The sequence below is a fragment of the Hyperoodon ampullatus genome (assembly GCF_949752795.1).
Source record: "Hyperoodon ampullatus genome assembly, chromosome: 8".
Classification (NCBI taxonomy): Eukaryota; Metazoa; Chordata; class Mammalia; order Artiodactyla; family Ziphiidae; genus Hyperoodon; species Hyperoodon ampullatus.
In genome coordinates, this window is record NC_136921.1 from 76,142,344 (window position 1) to 76,164,155 (window position 21,812).

The window sequence follows — 21,812 nt, forward strand, 5'->3', positions numbered from 1 at the left end:
ATTACTCAGTGATGAAAACGAAAGGAATCTTGCCATTTGCTACAGGAATGGACCTTGAGGGCATTATGCTAAGTTAAATAAGTCAGACAGAGAAAGACAAATACCATATGATTTCACTTACACATGGAATCTAAAAACAAACAAACTAATCAAATCAGAACAAAATAAACAAAAAAGCCAAGTTCATAGATTCAGGGAACAGATTGGTTGTTGCCAGGGGTGGGGAGGTGAGGGTGGGGGCAGGAAGTGGGAGGGATATGAGTGAAGGAATCCAAAGGTATAAACTTTCAGTTATAAAATAAGTCATGGGGGCTTCCCTGGTGGCGCAGTGGTTGAGAGTCCGCCTGCTGATGCAGGGGACACGGGTTCGTGCCCCGGTCCGGGAGGATCCCACATGCCGCGGAGCGGCTAGGCCCGTGAGCCATGGCCGCTGAGCCTACGCATCTGGAGCCTGTGCTCCGCAACGGGAGAGGTCACAGCAGTGAGAGGCCCGTGTAACGCAAAAAAATAAAATAAAATAAAATAAAATAAAATAAAATAAGTCATGGGATGTAATGTACATCATGGTAACTATAGTTCAAATACTGTATTGCATATTTGAAAGTTGCTAAGATAGTAAATCTTAAAAGTTCCCATCACAAGAAAAAGATTTTGTAACAGTGTGATGACAGGCAGTAACTAGACTTATTGTGGTGATCACTTTGGGCTGTGTATACAAATATTGAATTGTTATGCTGTACAGCCAAAATGAACATAATGTTATATGTCAGTTATACCTCAATAAAAAAAAAAGAAAAGAAAAAAATGCAAAATCTCAGGCCTCAGCCCAGACCTCCTAAATCAGAGTCTATATTTTAACAGACTCCCTGGGTGATTGGAGACACCAAGGGAGATTTTTAAAAATACTGATGCCTGGGTCTCAGCTGCCGAGATACTGATTTAATTGGATCAGGGTGTGACCTGGGCCTTGGGTTTTTTAGAAAGCTTCTTAGATGATTCTAATGAGAGCCAAAGTTTAAGAATGTCTGGTACAGAATGACCTGTCCACACCATTCTTGTTGTCAAGAGGATGCTTCCAGGAATAGCTCTGGCAATTTGGAAAATAAAGTTGTTATGTTTTTAAAACTATATACCTGTAATCCATATGGGGTCCTCAGTTTGTCATACACCTGTGACATCTATTTTCTACTCAACAACAAAAGTGGTGTTTTCGAATGCCTTCTACCCATGGAATAGCACTATGCTTGCCTCCCTTGGCCTTCAAGACTGGGGGGTCTTGTTTTAGCCTACCTTGCCCACTCCATCCCCTTCTACCCCAGCTCACATCAGGCTGACAAACTTCTTTTCAGTTTGTCAAACACACTGAGCACTGAGTACTTTGCTACCTCAGGGCCTTTGCACACTACTTCTCCTCTTGACTGCTCTTAACCTTCAGGTTGCTGCTTTATTCATCACTTTTTAAAAAGGGTCTTCCCTGAAGATCCTATGGAAGTAAGGTCTCACACTCTCCTCTTCCATTTTTCCCCATTGCTGTACACTACTTTCCATTTTCTTAGTAATTCTTTCAAAGCTTTTAGTATGTGGCCCAAATATTGCATGAACATACTAAAACATAAAAAATTATTTGTTGTTTAGAAATTCAAATTTAATTGGACATCCTGTATTTTTATGTGCTAAATCTGGCAACCTTATAGAAGAAGTATGCCAACCCCTGAATTAGTGAATAAAATGTGCCCAAATTGTTCAAGCTCAATAAAATTTTCTGTTTCAAAAATTTTCTGATTACTTTTTGAAGATTCAAGACTGTAAGGGCAACAAGATACTGAACTATGTTGTAACTAACAGTGGCCCCATTGTAGCATAGTTTGAGCTCTTTGAGATAATGAGCCGTAAAGTTAAAACATATAATACTCTCAAATTTCTCTTATGTTTGGGAGCTGTCAGTTTAACTTGCCCCTTGTGCCTTGATGTCCTCTGTAATTGTGTGAAAGGCTGTGCCATGTGGAGAATGCATGGGTACAGTTAAACTCTGCATGCTGGTCCAAGAAGGGGTGAGCTTCCTTTAATCATAGCTATAATTTGGTCCAGCCTCACAGATACAGAGTGGCCACCTGCAGCCATAGGAAAGGCTTCAGGGGATAGATGGGTAACTGAGTCCCCTCACACTGTGGACCCTCCTAGGAAGGGAAGTGTAGGTACACAGCTTTGAGCACTTTGCAGCATGGAGAAGAGCCTTTGAAGGAACTGAGTTTGTTCACAGATGTCAGAGTCCTCACCAGTAGGGCACTTTCAGGGATAAGAAAATGGGTACTAGAAATAATTTGTTGGTCCTATTAAAGATGTTGCTTGAATGTATAAAAAAGTAACCAAGTATCATTGGAATATGTAAAAAAGTGACCTGGTAGGTAAAAGTGTAGTAATTGTGGATGTTCTGGGGCTGCTAGGGGTGGGCAGCAAGTTTGCTTTTATTTTAAAACACACACCCTCTAAGTCTGGCAACCACAGATTCAGAATTCTGTAGAATGACCCTGATTTCATCTAATGCTATTCTTATTAATAAAAGTGGTTGTTCGACATATAACTAAGTGCAACTTAATTTTTATGCCTTTTTAAGACTGTAAATATATAAACACATTCTAAAAATTTGAACAGACTTAATACGTACAATCTGATATCAATTATGTTAAAACATGTAAATGCATGTAAAAACAAAAGAGAAGACATTCTAAAATGTCAAGAATGGTTAGCTGTGTCTGAGTAGTGAGTTTATGAGTGATCTTTATTTTCTTCATTGTGCTTTTCTGTATCCCCCTCTTTTTTTAATAATGTATTAATTTTATCATCAGAAAAAGAGTTTTAATGTGTGGTTTTTCTTTTTTCTGTTTTGATTTTTGGGTTTTTTTTCCACACTCCCATGTTTTTGGTAGGAGAGTAACTAAGTGACACAACCACTTTGGAAAGCAACTTGGATACACCCAGGGGGGTTGAGGATGCCACTCCCCTGTGACCCAGGGGCTTCACTTCCAGACATGGATCCTCAACAGAGAACATGCCTGCAAGGATGTGCATGGCTACAACAATTGTAATGCTGCAGGATTCGAAATGATCTGAAGCCCTCAGGTACAAAGGAACATGCTACAGTAAATACAAGTAATGAAATATGTATAGCAGTGGAACAGAGTAAATAAGAGCTCTAAGTGTTTCCACGGATAAGCCTCAAAAACGTAACTTTGGGGGCTTCCCTGGTGGCGCAGTGGTTGAGAGTCCACCTGCCCATGCAGGGGACACGGGTTCGTGCCCCAGTCCGGGAAGATCCCACATGCCGCGGAGCGGCTGGGCCCGTGAGCTGTGGCCGCTGAGCCTGCGCGTCCAGAGCCTGTGCTCCGCAACGCGAGAGGCTACAACAATGAGAAGCCCGCGTACCGCAAAACAAACAAACAGACAAAAAAACCCCGTAACTTTGAGCACCACAATGTGAATATACTTAATGCCACAGAACTATAGACTTAACCTATAAAATGGTAAATTTTATGTTGTGTATATTTTGCCATAATTAAAAAAAATCCTAAAACATAACATTGAGTCAAAAAGCAAACTATAGAAATAATACATACAGCCTGAAATTAAACTTGTGAGCCTAAACTATGTAATTAGTTATGGGTAGACATATGTTTTAATGCTTCACATAATAAACATGGGAATGATAAACACTAAGTTCAGGATACTGGTTACTTCTATGGAAGGAAAGAGGGAGGCGGCAGTTACACAGCAGTCAACTGGATCTGAAATGTTTTATTTCTGTAAAATATTGGAAGCAAATATAGTGGCAAAATGTTAAGATTGGAGAAAGCTGGGCAGGAGGTATGTGGGTGTTCATTGTGTTACTCTATTTTTCCATGTGCTTGAATGGTATCATCATAAGAGGCCTACAGCCTGTGTCAGACCATGTGTCCCCTATTCCCCCTTTGGCCGAAACCTCGATAGGGGTCACCTTAGAGACTAGCTATTTTTGGTGGGTTGGCCAATGGCATAAGCTCCCTAACTGTGGGACCCATTCTTACTGCTCAGGGCTTAAATATCACACAAGGCAGAATCCAGATGTGTCTCTTTTCAAGTCCACACATATTCAGATTGCTCTATTTGTCTAAGTTAATAGCAACAGTAAGTAAAATCCAGTGTTTACTGGCCTTGAAGCACTCTGCCGTTTGCAGGAAATGCTCTGCTGGTCCCATGGACTCTGTGCTCTTCCTGTTCAGTGACTTTCAAAAGTCGGTTACTTTGTGAAAAGGCTGCTTCTCTACTGGCCTAGTGGTTAGGAATGGGCCTTCTCTTTCACTGCAGAAACTCAAGTTCAGTTGTGACTCAACTCAGTGTTTGGGCCTGTTGACTCAAACTGTCTGGGCTCAAATCCTGGCTCTCACATGCAACTTGCTTTTGGATTTTTGGGGGCGCTAAAAAGGAGATTAAAAGATAAAGTGAGTTAAAATAATTAACCCCAGCTGCCACCTAATAAGCCCTCAGCAAACCTTCCCTATTATTCTCATGGTCAGAGTTGCAGATTCTCTCTGGCCCTCAGTTTCCACCTCTATAAAGTGAAGCGCCAGCACTGTGATACCCTCAGCATCAAAGGTAGTTTTAAGATTGCCGATCAATTTGCTGCCCGTTCTAGTAAAGATGGTGAATAGAAAAGAGTAAAAACATTGACAGATGTGAAAACTCTGGCCCCTTAGTAAAATTCTGCCTTGGGGTCTCTAGAACACAACCTCTAAAATGTGTTCTTTAGGTAAATCATTAGCCTACAAGTCTGCTAATGCTCTTCAGGCAGACACTGTGTCTTCTTTTTTTTTTTTTTTTTTGCGGTACGCGGGCCTCTCCCTGTTGTGGCCTCTCCCGTTGCGGAGCACAGGCTCTGGACGCACAGGCTCAGCGGCCATGGCTCACGGGCCCAGCCGCTCTGCGGCATGTGAGATCTTACCGGACCAGGGCACGAACCCGTGTCGCCTGTATCGGCAGGCGGACTCTCAACCACTGCGCCACCAGGGAAGCCCTACACTGTGTCTTCTTCTCTCTAGTCACCAACCCTGGCCTGGCTCATGGATGTTTGATAAATGAATGAATGAATGAATGAAGACTATGGTCAATAGCACCCTGGTTCTAATGATGTTAGACATTCTGTGTATTATGTAAATCTTGAAATATTTAGGCCTAGTACTGATGAAATCTCATTTTATATTTCTACATGGGTTTCCCTAAGAAGGCATCTCATTAAGACCCTGACTATAAATCTGTATCTTTTTTTCTGTGTGTTTATTTTCTGGATTATGAGTCCTTGTGTTCTTTAGAAGCAAAGTACTCTGTGTAACCTAGGGGGTATCTACTGATGATTTTTCATGTTTATTGTTTATTAATTAGTCTGGAAAATACTTCCAACCACTTTGCCCTGATAATCTGAAGACACGAGATTTTTTTCCAAAATCTCCCTCTCTGAGAGGTGTTTTTATTAATGAGGAAAGTGCAGGCAGCTGGCTCTCCTTGGTCTTTATTCCCAGATACCAGCAAATAAAGAGAAATCAAAATCCTTTTCCATTACACTTGAATTGAGAGCAATTTATTAACTCCATGGACGTTTCTCATAATCCAGAAGTTTTCTTTTTAATTCCTACATGATTTTATTTTCATTAAAAGCATAAATTTGGAATCCCCATAATTACAGGATGGGGTTCATAGATAAAGAACAATTTTTTAGACCGTGCCCTAAAATTAGCTATATTACAGCTAGCTATACTTTATCCGTGTATAAATCATTGGAATTTATGGTGATTTGCGCCCCCTCCAGGTCCAGAATCATTGACTACCAAAGCTGGAGGTCATCCACTCCAGTCCTTTTATTCAGTAAAAACCGATCTCAGAGATAAAGGGATTTTCACTGGAAAAAATTGTTTTGGTCTTTTCCAACAGTAAACATTATAAAGCAAAACAATAATAGAACAGGCTACAAATAGCAAAAGGGTCCAATTTTTGTTTTATCTCCCTCCCTAATTTCTCTGCCTCCTTTCACTTCCCTTGCTATGGTGAAAAGCAAAGCTCAAAAGATGAGGAAAAAGAGGAAAGAAAGGGTGAAATTAAAAACTGGGTGTTTTTTTTTTGTTTTTTTGTTTTCGGTATGCGGGCCTCTCACTGTTGTGGCCTCTCCCGTTGCGGAGCACAGGCTCCGGACACGCAAGCTCAGTGGCCATGGCTCACGGGCCCAGCCGCTTCGCGGCATGTGGGATCTTCCCGGACTGGGACACGAACCCGTGTCCCCTGCATGGGCAGGCGGACTCTCAACCACTGCACCACCAGGGAAGCCCAAAACTGGGTTTTTGATTCCTGAAAAATTGAAACTTGTATATGGTAGACAATTTCAGAAGCCACACTTCTGAAACATCAGGCTCATAGCATATTGCAGCAGCCTTTGTGTTTGTTTTTAGATTAATGACCGTCAAGTGGTTAATCACTCAGGTTTTCCTTTTACAGACTAGGAAGAAGGCTCTGGAGCTTATCCAACAGGGTGATCCCAAGGTTGATGGCAGAGTGTTCCTTTCCTCTCTCGTGCCAACTGGATCCAAGTGGAGAAGAAACAGCCAAGGCTGCAGGTCACCATAATGGTAGGTCAGGCTCCCCCACCGGCTCTTGGACATGGGCTCCCTTGACTTTGACAGGCATTTGTCACACAAAACTCCGAATCCCTATTTAGAAACTTTGAACCCATTTGAGAAAAAAATGAAGAGCTTGCATTGCAGTTTTTTTTTAATTCATTCAACAAATATTTACTGAGAATCTACTTTGTATTGAGAATTGGCCTAAACAGAAAGATGAGCAAGATCCACCATGCTCTTTCCGGAGTTAATAATAGGTTTTTTACCTCCAGAGGGGAGGGCCTTTTGGTTGGTAGAACAACCTGCTTGGGCCCCTGTCCCCATGCTTTAGACACATAATTCTGTCCTAATAACCACAGGGACATCAATTAGTGGCCACAGATGTTACTGAAGTGTCTTTTACCAATACATGTTGTTTATTTTCTAAGTGGTGTTTTAACATTACATCATAAACACCAGGTCATACAATTATTATATATATATATATATATATATATATATATACAATAACAATTAACGTCATAAAACTCATCTTTTCCAGCCAGAGGTAGACATTTTGAAAGATAATGGGATATTTTAAAGTCTTGCAAATAATCCCAGGTGATTAATAACAGGATTTGACAATGTAGTAAAAAATGCTAATTTAACTGCTTTTCTCTCAGTCTCTCATTAGGAAGGAAAGACTAGTCAAATTAGACAGTTGGGGCTTAGTAGCCTGATACTAAATTGATGTAAATTAACAGTAGATATTTGAAAACAGCAGAGGAGATTAAAAAAATTTTTTAAAGCTTGGGTAATTGCATCCTGATTCAAAATGGTATTTAGCAGTTGTATGTAATATACTACCTACTGCTCAGTCTATTATCTATCATTATCTTTTGAACCCTGTAATTGGACAAACAGGAAACTATCCATAATAATAAGTTTGTTCAAAATCATCTGTTTGCTGGAGTCTGGGGCACACACTGCAGTCATACTGAACAGGAGGCAAAACTGCTCACTGTAGCCTTTCCATTGTTTGTTCATCTCTGTTACCACAAAGTACGGCAACATACACACCTGGGCAGTCCAAGGCATCTTACCAAAATTATTTTTAAAAATAGTCATTTTTTTCTTTCATTCCATGAACGGGAAACATAACTCTTTATTTGCTGCAAGATGGGCACCATTGAACCTGACCTAGCTCCTGTCCCAGGTGTGTGCACATAACTGTGCTTAACACAGAACTGGGGCAAGCAGTTTGCCTCCTGGAATTTCCATTAGATCCAACCACTTAGTTGCTTTATTTATCCTATCACTGGTTTTATTTTTCAGTGATTCTTTCGTTGTCATGCTGCCTCTATCACAGCTATCCAAACATCAGGTCACATGGGGCTCCTGCACACATAGGGCTCCTTCTAAGAGATTTAAATGGAAAGGCAACCCAAGCCATTACTGGTCTATTTTCAGTTTCCATTATCAATAAAACAAGAAACCAGCATTTTCATGCTGTGCAAAACCTTCAGGGAAGTGCAATGCTGCTGTCATTATCTTTAGACCAGGCTGCCGTCTACTCCCACTAATGCAGAGGAAATGATGAGTCCATCAGAATGAAAATAAAATAATGAAAGGATCAGAGTCACAGAGTGGGCTGCTGGCCTGGTCCACTGCATGGCTCCCTGCAAATGCCCCTTTGAATTTAGTGGAGCCTAGATGGTAAAAACCACAGGTCACAACGGAACATAAATTCACCTCCTAATGAGATTAGTAGGCAGGCAAAATAAATGTCCTGCTGTTACGTTAGAGGCAGGCTCTAATCTGGTGTTTTCCTTGGAAATGATCATTTCCTTTGCAACGGGGAACCTGTGGATGCAACCTGTTTAAATCCGACAGATTCTGTTTTGCCACAGAGCTATTTTTCAGCTTGCTCTGTCTTTTTAATAGCAATTTTGAGGAGGCATTTAAATGAGTTGTGTCTTAAAGACTATTACCAAAGTGAGTTATGGGTGTCTCTGTTCATGATCATCAATCGTGTTTCCCAGATCCCCCTTTTAAGAAAACTTTGTGCAACTCCTCCTCCCCTTTCTAAGCAGGAGCCTTGCTTTGGAGGAGGTGTGGTGACCCCCAGGGTCCTCTCACTCTAGCCTTACGAATCAAAGGCAGAATAGACTCACTATTGTATGTGGGGTACTTTTTAAAAATCTTTACCGCAACTTTACTACTTAAAACCACTGGAAACAAGTATCACATACTAAAAAGCCTTAAGAAAATGCCTAGATCAGGTGAACCCACATGGTCTCTGAGTAAACAAAGCCCTCGAGTATGTAGCTTGATTGCAAGGGACTTCCTTGGTTTTCAGCAGAAGGCAGTCTCACGTGGAGTACAATACCCTCCTCTCATTAAAAATGCAAGATAGGATCTCCTCCTGGATCCTTTCTACAGAACTTGATGCAAGTTCATGGATTGTACCGTCCTGAGCAGTGAGTGGCATTTAATCAAAGCCTTCTGTGAAATAATCTCAGTGTTTCCTGAGCCCTGTAAATTCACCAAGCGAGTTAAGAGGTCCTTTCAAAAGGAATGGGAGATCAGACTTTGAATTTAGGAGTATTTGAAGCTTCTGCATAGAAGGCACAGAAATTTAACGGACACATATTTTCTCAACATTTTCTAGGACTCAGGCTAGAGATTCCTCCTCTGTGAAACTGCCCATTAGGAATAATAGATCATTTGCTAGTACCCCAATGCATGGCATTTTGACATATTGTTTTTCTGAGACTGGAAAGAAGCCACAGAAAACTTTTGCACTTGTAATATGTGTTTTACAGTGTATGCAGTGATTTATGAACATTTTTTCATCTAACGAAACAATTTCCTTTCTGCCATCGCTGCTTCCATTCAAAAACTTGAACTGCAAATCCAACTACTTTAAGGGAGAAATTATTTTTTGGCCCAGGGTTTAGCAAGTTTTTTGCTTTCAACTTTTCACTTCTCAATAGTTTGAGTTGCATCTCTACTTGTGTATTTTCTATGTATTGAATTTGCAAATGTCAGAGATTTAAGTCAAGTCTCCTCCCATTCTCATAATTTTCTCTGCTCACTATTAACTCTCCTCATCAGATGAAAGAGCTCAAGGGAAGATAGATTGATTTTCCATTAGATTGGTGGTCCTGTGTTTATTGGTACTCGCTTCCAACTTTTCATTTCCATAACTGTTTCTTCCTTATCCCACCATATCTGTCCTCCACTCTCGGCTGCACCTCTGTGTTTATAATTTTTTTTTTTTTTTTTGCGGTATGTGGGCCTCTCACTGTTGTGGCCTCTCCCATTGTGGAGCACAGGCTCCGGACGCGCAGGCTCAGCGGCCATGGCTCACGGGCCCAGCCGCTCTGCGGCATGTGGGATCTTCCCGGACCAGGGCACGAACCCGTGTCCCCTGCATCAGCAGGCGGACTCTCAACCACTGCGCCACCAGGGAAGCCCTGTGTTTATAATTTAAATTGCAAACAGTAACTGAATCCACTTTGCCAGTGTCCAGTATATCTGGTACGTGTTAATGATTACCTATTGGCCTCCTATGTATTAAATTCAGCATTAAAGTTTCATGTCCAATAATCTCCCTGAAGGAATTTCCCAAATCATGTTTGCTTACCTCATACAAATGAACTTGTTCTTGGGTTACAGCAAAGATCAATAATACGTTATTTTGCACCAGTTTATCAATGAGTTGTCCAATTGTTGGATATTCCTAAAATTTAACACAAAGATTTTAAGTATCTTCTTAAAAAAATATGTAAAATAAAGGAATATTTCTTTCAAAGATATCTTACTGAGTTTGGCATTTTCAACTCTCACAGGCATTATTGTGTCTATCACTCCAAGTAAACAAATACATAATTAGCATTATTTTCTTAATTGGTTTAGTAATTGTTTCCTGGATATTGTAAGTCGATTTAATTCCTTAGAGTCGGTGCCTGTCAACGTGGTGTATTATGCTCTGTCACTTCCAAGGAGATCACTAAATGTATCTAAAGACTTACAGTGTGTCATCTTTTCAAGGGTAGAGATACATGTCTTTTTCTAAGTGCCACTTGCCTGCAGGCAAATATTGGAGGGAATGTTAGAATTGAGAGAGGGACTATGACTATGATGAATGTGACCGAGGTGACTCTTGCAGTTCTGAAACTCTGACTGGAGTTGGATGGGGCGGGATGAGGGCTGCAGAAGGACCAACCTGCTGAGGAAGCACACACTGCCACTCCTAAATCCCTCTGACTTGAGATATTCCTGTACCAGTTCTCCAGTTTGGTCTTACTGCCTTTTTGATGTCACGAATTGGTTTTATGGGATGCTGCAATATTTTTACAGGGCAATTGAAAAGCCATTGTATTCAATTTACTTCTGTTGCATTGATACATTCATTCCCGAGTGATACAAGTACTTTAAAATATAAAGTCATTAATTATCATATTTGCAGATGACCTTTACTTTCCAAGCCTGGAAAACCTGGAGCACATTTGTGTGGCGTATGACTCCAAATGTGAATAATGTGCAAAAACACCCTCAAATGAGGGAGTGGCCTGCAAACAAGGGAACTAAGAATACCATGTAGCTTATGACTGCCGTCAGCCAAAGTGCAGGAACACTGACAAATAAGCCTTCTTGCACACGAATGTGGTGTGTTCATATATTCTCAGCACTTCCGGAATATTTTTGTCTTCAGCCACAAAGTTAAAGTTGAGGGAAAAGTATAGTTTTGCCTAAGATACTCAGGTCAATTACCCAACTGCAAATCTGGCTGTGTAATGCGTGCTTTCTATCCCATTTGGATTTTTATTAGTGGATATTAGCAGAATCCAGATACTATCTATAAAGCTTTTTGAGTCTGACATTCTCAGTCTCTGTGTTTCAATTGCCCAAACATTAAGTATCCTTCAACCTTAAGCCTGAGGTCCTCCAATGCTGGTCCCTACTTATCTCCAGATGTTCTCCAAACTTTCAACTGCTATGCCTGTGTAGCCAGGATGGCACCACGTAGCCAGGATGGCACGACGTAGCCCTCCATAGGCGGGTGAATATGGTTTTCTGTTTGATCCAGATCTATTGGTTTAATTCCCACAATTATATTCTAAGTTCCTCAAGGCCAGGGATCATGTCCTGTTATTTTGCGGCCCCAGGAGCCTGGCCCAGTGTTGAGAGCATAGAAAGTGCTCAGAGGACCTGGGGGCTATGTTGCAGGCAGGGAAATAGCCCACGGCTCTGTGCATTGTAGCAACTTACTCAATAAGAATCACTTGAACATGTATTAGAGGAGAAGGTCATATTAGGCAACAGGCAGTATTTGCTTCTGTGATCCTGTTTTTTTCTGAGATGTCTATTATGGGGCATTTGAATAGTTGCAAGAAAAAGTAACAAAAAAGGGATCCACTTCTCACAGTTTGTTACCCCTCATTGGCTAAAAGACAAAATGTGGCTATCCTCACTAATCCTGTAATATGGAAGGACAACCGATACAATTAAAGATATATAAATTTGGTGAACACTATTGATCAAAAGTTAGGTAGAAACAGCCATGTTGAAGTTTAGAAATTTAGGTCAAGAAATGATAGCAGATAATTCATGAACCATTAGAGTTTTTAAAACTAATTGCCAGCACTGTAGTAAGCATTTCTGTACATTATCTCACTAAATTCTTTTTTTAGAGGATAGTTTTTCCAATCTGATGTTAGAATCCTGGGTTCTCTTCCCTCTTTCTTTCTCTCCCCTACACACACTTCTACAGCACTGGCATTTAAAAAAGTCACTTAAATTCTCTGTACCATTTTTTCCCCAAGTGTTAAATGGGGATAATATGACCTTTCCAGATTGCTGCTTCATAATTCAATTCTATTTTTAGTGTGTTCCAGGCACTGTGCTGTCAGCAAATAGAGATAATAAACCAGTTCTTGTACTGAGGATGTATGTTAAAGACAGACAGAAACCAACAAGCACATTTCCATATGGCGATGGCCAAGAAGCCATCTATGTATAAGAGCCAGGGGAGAGATGATCACTTTGGGGCCCAGTGGAGGTGAAACAGGGTCCTCCCCATCCCCGGAGCAGTCATGATCGAGCTGGGTTTTAAAAGATCAGTAAGAGTTTCTCAGCAGCCTTGGAGGAAAGGGCATTCCAGACAGAGGGAATGACACGTGCACCAGCGTGGCAGCCTCATGGTCTGTTCAAGGGAAACAATTAGACACATAGGGTTCTGGAGAGGATCAAATGAGATCATGTACATCAAAAGAGCTCTGAAATTTTTACCTTGTTTTACAAAAGTCAAGTTTTTTTTTCTTTGAATGTCACGAGCATTTTTTAAATGACAAAAATAAGCCAAATTTAATAAGCTCCAGCCAAGCAGCACCTGACTAGTGGTTTCCCAGGGAGTCCCAGGGTCCATGAAAACATGGAATTATTGAGGCAGCATGACTCTGGGACCATCATTTTAAACAACTGCTAGGTGACTACTGTTCTGGTCTGAGCCTTCCTTTCCAGGACTATGGTTCAAACAGAATGAGCTGACTGTATTACATTTTGCTGGCCTCTGGCTCTTTGAAAAATTGGGGAGGTTCTGGGATCATTCGTACTATAGCAAATCTGAACTTATCACACATCGCCACCACCCGTCTGTGCTCTTGAGGGAACCTCTAAGGGCGATGAGGATTGAGAAAGGCCAATGTGTTCACCTCAGATCAGAAAATGTGCACTGCTTCTACCAAGGGTGGGTTACTCTGCTATGTATTACAGCAATTGTTGCTCCATTCGCCTACTTGTAGCCCTGAAAACAGTGTAGAGTATAGGTTACACACCAAGACTGTTGACATGGAGTATTCATTCTTGCTGTCCAAGTGACAGAGCCCATCGTTAGGAATGACGATGCCTGCCAGTTTGCTGTCCATTCCAAAATGAGAATCGGCATCACTCACAAAGACCAGGAGATGGAGAGAATCGTTACGCCAGCCAATTTTTTCCTACAGTGAGAAAGAAGCATTTGGCTTGTATGGGAGAGGGACAGACGTTTATTGAGAGTGGATCAGTTATGCTTGGACACATTCAGATTATTAAAATATATATTGCTGCTCAATCTATTTTATACTTTTTCATCTATTGTGAGTTGGTAATATTAACATATTAAAAACATGAAATTCTGTGACCTTTGTTTTATCCTGGATTACATTTTCAGATGATTTATGCTTCAGAAAAAATGGTTCCACTACTATCAGTATCCCGTTGATCTTGACATTTACACAGTTAATTATTTTTACTGTCCATTTTTCAATTTACCAGAAAAATGACAGAAGGGAGTGAGAGAGGTCATAGATTATCCCAAATCCAAGCTGAAGCAGAGCTAGTAAGAATGCAATACAGAATGGACCCGAAGTAAGCCTGTTTTATTAAAATTTCACCCAACCTGTAGGCACCTATTTCTCTTTCTACTGATATCATCCAAAAATTATAAACGTAATACAAGGATAAAAACTGCTTATCAAAGTATGACTGCAGAGTACTGTTAATTAAGATGGTCTGCTTTCTGTCTCTTTGCAGAGCTCTCCCCTTTAATTAAGATTAGTCAAGGAACTAGTTGGACAGAAGCTCATCGTAGCTGCCCCATGGTGCCTTATCTTTTTCCTTCCTTCCTTAATTCTTTGGCCCTCCCACGTTCTAGGACCTTTGGCCCTATCTGTTTCCTGATATTTTCCATGAAGACTGTCATCTGAAGACAGGGGAATCGTTCCCATGGATATGGGCCTGATTGTCAAGGAAGAGAGGTATTCTTGCATTGTTGTAGAGACACTGTGGCTTCTGATGCTTATTTTGTTGTTTGAAACAATAGATATCTGATCATATGTAGACGTTTATTCTGAATCAGAGCATTTTTACTTTTTTTCATTAATTGCTGTCTTTGTTTTTTTCTTTTTTTTCACCATGGTTAATTAAAAAACTAATGAATATGATTTGGATCTTTGAAAATTAATCATACATGACTATTCTTTTAACCAATTTTTCCCAACAGTACTACAATGTTATTAGACTATTTGAATATTAGGCATAAAAAATTGTCCCCATTTCAACATGATGGAATTAAAAAATGTACAAAAATTTTAAGTATCTGTTGTAGGAATACGGTGATTAAAGGAAAGATAAAGTTAGCTAAGCTTTTCAAAGGAGATTTGTTCACAAGAGATGAAATTTGTGTTAACAGAATGAAACACTGCTCCCCTCAGCATACCTTACATACAGCAGCTTGCATAATTGCATCAAATCCACCTTCTGGGGTGTCAATATTAGCAGAAATTTTCTGATTCTTCACAATTTCATTGAATCTTTCTGCATCATTTGTCAACGGCAAAATGTGCTTGAATCCAAATGTAGGTAAACAAATGTATGGAATACTACTGCAAAAGGAAGATGTAAAATGTTCTTGAAATATGATACAACACACAATGAATAGGCTTAATAGCCTAACAGCATTTCCTTCAATGAAGATGCATTTTTCTAAAGTGCCCGACTCAGTAACTTGGCTGTGAGTCTCACTGTTAAGGTTGTTTTCATCATCTCCCACCCAGCCCTTCCAAATTGGCCACATTAGCCAACACTTAGAGCTTGCTGTGTGTCTTGCATTGGTTTAAACACAGAAAACAGATAATCAGCTGATCAGACTCCCCGTGTGTGTGTGTGTGTGTGTGTGTAATCACTACCTTCTATTGCCTCGCAACCAAAATCCACCATTAAGTTTACATGATGACAACAATTCCTTTGTATTTTGATAGCTTAAACTGTCATCGAGGATGAGTCTCCTGTAGCAAGACTGAGAGAGGAACCTGTCTACTTCGTCCTCTGCTCAGTCCTGCCTGCCCAGGGCCTGAAAATCAGAGCAAGGCTCTTGATTCTAGAGCCCAACTTTATTGTGATAGAACAGACTATTGTGGAGAAGCGGGGGTAAAACCACCACTAAAAACAGTTTATCTGTGAGGAAAATGCCATGTTAGGATGAGATCTGGCCTAAAGACATCACAGTAGAACAGAAATTGCTAATCCTGAATCAGCCACATTTTATTCTGAAAGCCAGCTAGTAGCTGTGCATGAGACTTTGGGCAAATTATTCAACCCTTCTGAGCTTTAGGTTTTCCTTTGTAAAGTAGAGATAAATAACATAGAGCAGAGATCCTCAAAGTGTGGTCCCTGGACCAGCCACATGAGCATCACATGGGAACTTGTTATAAATGCAAAATCTGGGGTATGACTCCGGACCTGCTGAATCAGAAATGTTAGGTGTGGACTCAGAGACCTGTGTTGAGCCAAGTCTTCCTGATGCATTCCAAAGTTTGAGAAACATGGGTGTAGAAGCACAGAGACAAAAAGGAGTAGCCCCCAGTGAGGCTGTGGTATGCTTCTGAGAGCTGGTTGACTTAGAATGGTCAGACTGGTTGACTTAGAGCTGGTGAGAATCTTTGCAAGTTCAACAGCCTGTCTTGGCAGCATACAAGGAGCTGATGCATCTTTGAGGAGTAGGCTCTTTTTCACCATAGTCATCTGCCTGAGGTATACAGTCAATTCTCATTATTTACAGATTCCATATCTTTGAAAATCCATATTGCTAAAATGTATTTGTAACCCCCAAATCAGTCCTTTCAGTACTTTCTCTGTCATTCGTGTACGTGCACAGAGTGACAAAAAAGCTGAGTCGGGGGCTTCCCTGGTGGCGCAGTGGTTGAAAGTCCGCCTGCCGATGCAGGGGACACGGGTTCGTGCCCCGGTCCGGGAAGATCCCACATGCCACGGAGCGGCTGGGCCCGTGAGCCATGGCTGCTTAGCCTGCGCGTCCGGAGCCTGTGCTCCGCGGCAGGAGAGGCCACGACAGTGAGAGGCCCGCGTACCTCAAAAAAAAAAAAAAAAAAAAAGAAAAAAAAAAAAAGAAAGAAAAAAAAAAGCTGAGTCGGGCTTCCCTGGTGGCACAGTGGTTAAGAATCTGACTGCCAACGCAGGGGACATGGGTTCGAGCCCTGGTCCGGGAAGATCCCACATGTTGCAGAGCAACTGAGCCCGTGCGCCACAACTACTGAGCCTGTGCCCTAGAGCCCACAGGGCACAGCTACTGAGGCCCATGCACCTGGAGCCCGTGCTCCGCAACAGGAGAAGCTACCACAATGAGAAGACTGCGCACCGCAAGGAAGAGTAGCCCCCGCTCGCCACAACTAGAGAAAGCCTGCGTACAGCAATGAAGACCCAACACAGCCAAAAAAAAAAAAGTTGAGTCACCTGATATGATACGTATGTTTCCAGCTGAGGTCAAATAAGACAGTCTTCTTGTTCCAGCTCTCATACTGTAAACAAATGTCCTTTTTGTGGTCTATCTGGTGCCATGCGGTTTTTTTTTACATTTTTGTGCTTTTTGGGTGATTTTGCTGTTTAGAGAGGCCCCCAAGTGTAGTGCTGAAGTGCTGTCTGGTATTCCTAAGTGCAGGAAGACTGTGATGTGTCTTATGGGGAAAATACACGTGTTAGCTAAACTTTATTCTGGCATGAGTTATAGTGCTGTTGGCTGTGATTTCAACATTAATAAATCAACAATATATATTAAATAAGATGTCTTTAAATAGAAACACGCAGAAAACAAAGTTATGTATTGCTCAGTTGGTGAAATGTGACCAGAGGCTTGTAGGAACCTAACCCTGTGTCTCCCCTAGGAGAAATGTTCACCATTCTCTAATGCAGTTGTTGAGGAGAATTTACAGAACAAGACTTCCATAAATGATGAGAATCAACTGTATATATATAAGTCAGAATGACTATGGATTTGTTTACACTGAGAAATGAAGCTCTGCTAGAACCAGAATGCTGGTGTCTGCAAGGATAATCATTTACTTCCTGTCAGTAGACTTTCACAAAAAGTAGGTCATAATCTGATGCGTCCTCAGATTTCAGAACAAGGGGGGGTTAAAGGTGCCCAGACCTGAATAGTCCAGTCTGAGATGTCCCATTTTCTTAGTGAGGTATTTTTTATTTTCTCATGATTTTAAGAACTCTATCTCTAAATAGTATTAAACTTTTGTCTTTGTAGTTTGTTTTTAAATTTTGTTTACAGTGTTTTTGGATATATACCTTAAAACTTTTTATGTAGTCGATTTTTTCCCACCTTCAAATATAAATGTATTTTGAAATGTGAAATGAGGAATTAAAAAAAAAAGTTAACCTATTAAATGATAATAATGTAGCATTTGTCCTAATTGCTCCTGTAGTATTTAAAGCAACTACAGGGTAGAAGAAAATGCTATTAGATTTAGAATAAAAAGACTAAATAGTTATCTATCTTTGGGCAAGTTACTTACCCCGGACCACAGTGTCCTCATCTATAAGATGAGGGTGATAATAATAGTTACTTCACAAGGTTGTTGTAAAAATTACATTAAAAGTATTTTATAAAAAGTATATAACTGTGTGAAGTATACCATTGTCCCTGGAGCCCAGCTAGTCTTGGAAATTTTTTGTTTAATCTTTTATTTGAGGGTGTTGGTTCACACAGTACCAAAATGGCATTTGAGCATCTTCTGGAGCCAGAGAACTAGTATTCCTATCTTTCGGTAAGAAATTTGCATTTTTGTTGGTTAGAATTATTTGCTATGTAGTTCTTACTAGAACTCTAATCTTTTGGAAAGGGGAATACATTTATTTAATTCAATAAACATATTCATGTGCTGGGAGATGAATGAAGCTAAAGCAAAGCAGAATGTCAGAGCTGGGTCACACCAGAAAATTTTGACTGGAGGCTGCCTGTTTTGGTCAGAGTTCTTCCTCCAACAAATGCTTATATTTGGTTGTTATTTTCTAAGATAGAAATTGAAGGAACTACTCATTGCTGAATAACTTGATTTTGAGTCCCTAGACAACAATAGATTTGCATTTAAAATGCAAATTCAAATTTAAAATTGTAAAACACAATATAAAAAGTGCTACTTACATTTTTATTAAAACTTTAAATAAAATTCATAAAATAAGACTATAATGATATATACTAAAAGGTTAACACCATCTTTTTTGAGTGGGATTAAAAATGATTTCCATTTTCTTCTTTTTGTCTGTATTCTCACTTGGGCTTGTTATTAAAAATTATATTATATACTCATATATTTTTTGTGGGTACATATAGGAGATCTAAGCATTTCATGGTTCAGTTATCTCTTTTGCAAAACTACAATGAATTCCTCACTTCAAGTCTTCAAAAACAAAACAAAACACCAAATCAAATGTGAAATGATGTTAAAAAAAAAATCCCTCAAAATGTTCGATGGAGAAAATTTTACCTTTGTGCTGTTAAATATTTTTAAATGCATATTACAATTCATTACAAATAGGAAAATGGAGAAAATATAGTTTTTCTTGATGTTTCTTAGACAACAGCATAAGAGAAACTTCTTTCAAAAATGTAAACCATTCAGGCTTCTTACATGGTGAAACGTATTTTTAGTGACTTTCCATCTAACGAAGATAAAGAAAGCAAGCTACTTCAAAAAGCACTAGAGACTAGATTAAAACTGAAGTTTTAAAAGTGTGGTGTGCAGACCCACAGAGGTCCCTGAGACCTTTTCAGAGAGTTTTTCAGGTCAAATGTTTTTCATAATAATAAAATGTTATTTGTCTTTTTCACTGTTGACATTTTCACTGATGATGCAAAGCAATGGTGAATAAAACTGTTGGTGCCTTAGCACAGATCAAGGCAGTGGCACCAAACTGCCTAGTATTCCTTATAATTTTTTTTAAATGCTAGTTTCACTTGATTGTCCTTGATGAAGTGGTAAAAGATATTAATTTTATTAAGTCTACACCCTTGGATACGTGTTTTAAAAAAAATATTTCTGTGTGACCAGATGGGGAATATGCATACAGCATTACTGCTGCACATTGAAATACATGTTTATAGTGGAAAAACACTTGCGACTGTTTGAATTGAACTGGCCTATTTTATGGAACAATCATTTGATCTGAAAGCCAAACTATCATTCCAACTTAAGTTTTTGGCAGACTTGTTCTTAAAAATGACGAAAGTAAGCCTGCTACTTTCAGGAAAATGACTATCAGTATTTGTTGCCAATGATGAAATCTGAAGTAACTAGAAAATTAGAACTTCAGAAAATTATCATCTGCCACCCATGGCTTAACGGCTTCCCAATACTTCAAGATTTATCTGAGGGGATTAATGGTGATATTGACAAATATGATTTTTTTAGATATTATATCATGAAATTTGGAAGATCTACATAACTCACTGAAACTTCATTTTCCAAATGACCAAAGCGTTCTATTACAAAACCACACACACACACACACACACAGACACACACACACACACCAGTAAAAGAGCGATTCAAAGTGCAAAACAGACCAATGGTTTTAATGTAACAAAATATGAAGTTCATTGATATTTTTTCAGATTCCACATTGAAAATAAATTTACCTCTTGTACAGTTTGAATGTAATATCAAAGAAGAATGTCTACAGTTATTGGAAAAATCTATTAACTGCTTCTCCCTTTTCCAACTATATATCTGTGTGAAGTTTGACTTTCTTCATGGAATTCAACCAAAACAAAATATTACAACAGATTAGACGGAGAAGCAAGTATGAGAATCCAGTTGTCTTCTTTTAAATCAGATATTTTAAGAGATTTGTAAAAATGTAAAATAGTGCCACTCATCTTGTTAACTTTTGTTCTGTTTTGGAAAATGTAGTTATTTTTCCTAAAGGTGTGTTATTATACTAATATGCAGTGTATTTTTCATTGTAATTATTAAATAAATTGATAAATAATTATTTTTATATTTTCTTAGTTTTACATTCTAAGACATTGAATATTGATAGATATAAAGCTCTTTTGGAGGTCTTAATTTTTAAGAGTGTAAGAGAGTCCTGAGATCTAAAAGTTTGAGGACCATTAGACAAAAATAACTAGAGAAAATAAGTGTTAATGAGAGGAAAAAAATTAAAACTGGTTTTGAATGTCTATTATGTTCTGCGCCTATTCAGCTCTCATGATTAGCCCAGGAAGTGAATATTATCATCCTCATTTATAAATGAAGAGATGGGAGCTCCAAGGTTATGATTTAAGCCCAGGTCTGGAAAACACCATGCTCTTTTCTCTTACCTCTCATTGCCTTTGTACTAAAGAACATTTTATTCCATAATTATAAGGTTTGGATTGATCAAAGTATTGACTTCTGTGTTTGGTGTTTGTGTTCTTGGTGTGTAAATGTGTGGCGAGTGGAATCTGGACAAACTGGGAGAATTAAGGGTGTGATTAGAAAGGAAAAAATATAATGTTGCAGCAAAAAAGAACTCATTATTTATAACTTTAGCTAATGGTAAATTTTGCCAACAATAATAAAAGGAAAATCTCTATGAAATAGGAAGACGCTGACCTTTCAAGAGCTCAAATATGTGATCCTCCTTTGGGTTCCTGTTCACCGAACCTTGGGCAGTGCTCTGGCCTCCCTTTACCCCACTCTGTTGGTGTTGATAGTAGCTACCACCTACTGAGAGCTTCATGGTCAAGCCCAATATCAAATGCTTCCTTTCATTATCTCACCCACTCCTTACAACCCCTCTGTGTGATCGGTATTGTTATTCAAAACTAAAGCTCTGAGAAGTGAATCGGTTTCCCGAAGGTGACATTATGAGTGAGTAGATGAATTGTTACCTGGTAACATGGGTGTATTCAACGGATCAATGGACCAGAATAGGATGTCCAGAATTAGACACACATACAGTCAATTGCTTTTTAACAAAGGCATCAAGATAATTCAATGGGGAAAGGAAAATCCTGCTTAACAAATAGTGCTGAAACAATTGGATAGTTGCGTGTAAACAAAAGATAGACCTAGACTTTTTCCTCATTCCAAATAGAAACACTAATTTGAGATCATAGACCTAAGTGTAAAAGCTTCAACCGCAAAGCTTCTAGAAGAAAACAGAGGAGGAATCTTTGAGATGTTAGGATAGGCAAAGATGTCTCAGGACAAAAAAATACACTAATCATAAAACTAAAAATTGATTAATTGGACTTCATTGAAATTAAAAATTTGCTTGACCAAAGACATTGTTAGAAAAATAAAAATACAATCCACTGCCTGGGAGGAGATATCTGCAAAATATATTTGACAAAGAACT

The 21,812-nt window shown here is 39.3% G+C and overlaps 1 protein-coding gene across 1 annotated transcript in view; it reads right to left on the minus strand.

Annotated features, from left to right (window-relative positions):
- The window catches only part of ITGB6 (integrin subunit beta 6), a gene marked incomplete at both ends in the record, with an annotated part of 70,575 nt that overhangs the window by 42,041 nt on the left and 6,722 nt on the right, over window positions 1-21,812 (minus strand). The window contains 3 exons of the mRNA XM_079710489.1: window positions 10,267-10,362; window positions 13,460-13,621; window positions 14,881-15,046. Of these exons, the coding sequence (XP_079566615.1) occupies window positions 10,267-10,362; window positions 13,460-13,621; window positions 14,881-15,046 (424 nt within the window). The remainder of the gene's footprint in view (window positions 1-10,266; window positions 10,363-13,459; window positions 13,622-14,880; window positions 15,047-21,812) is intronic.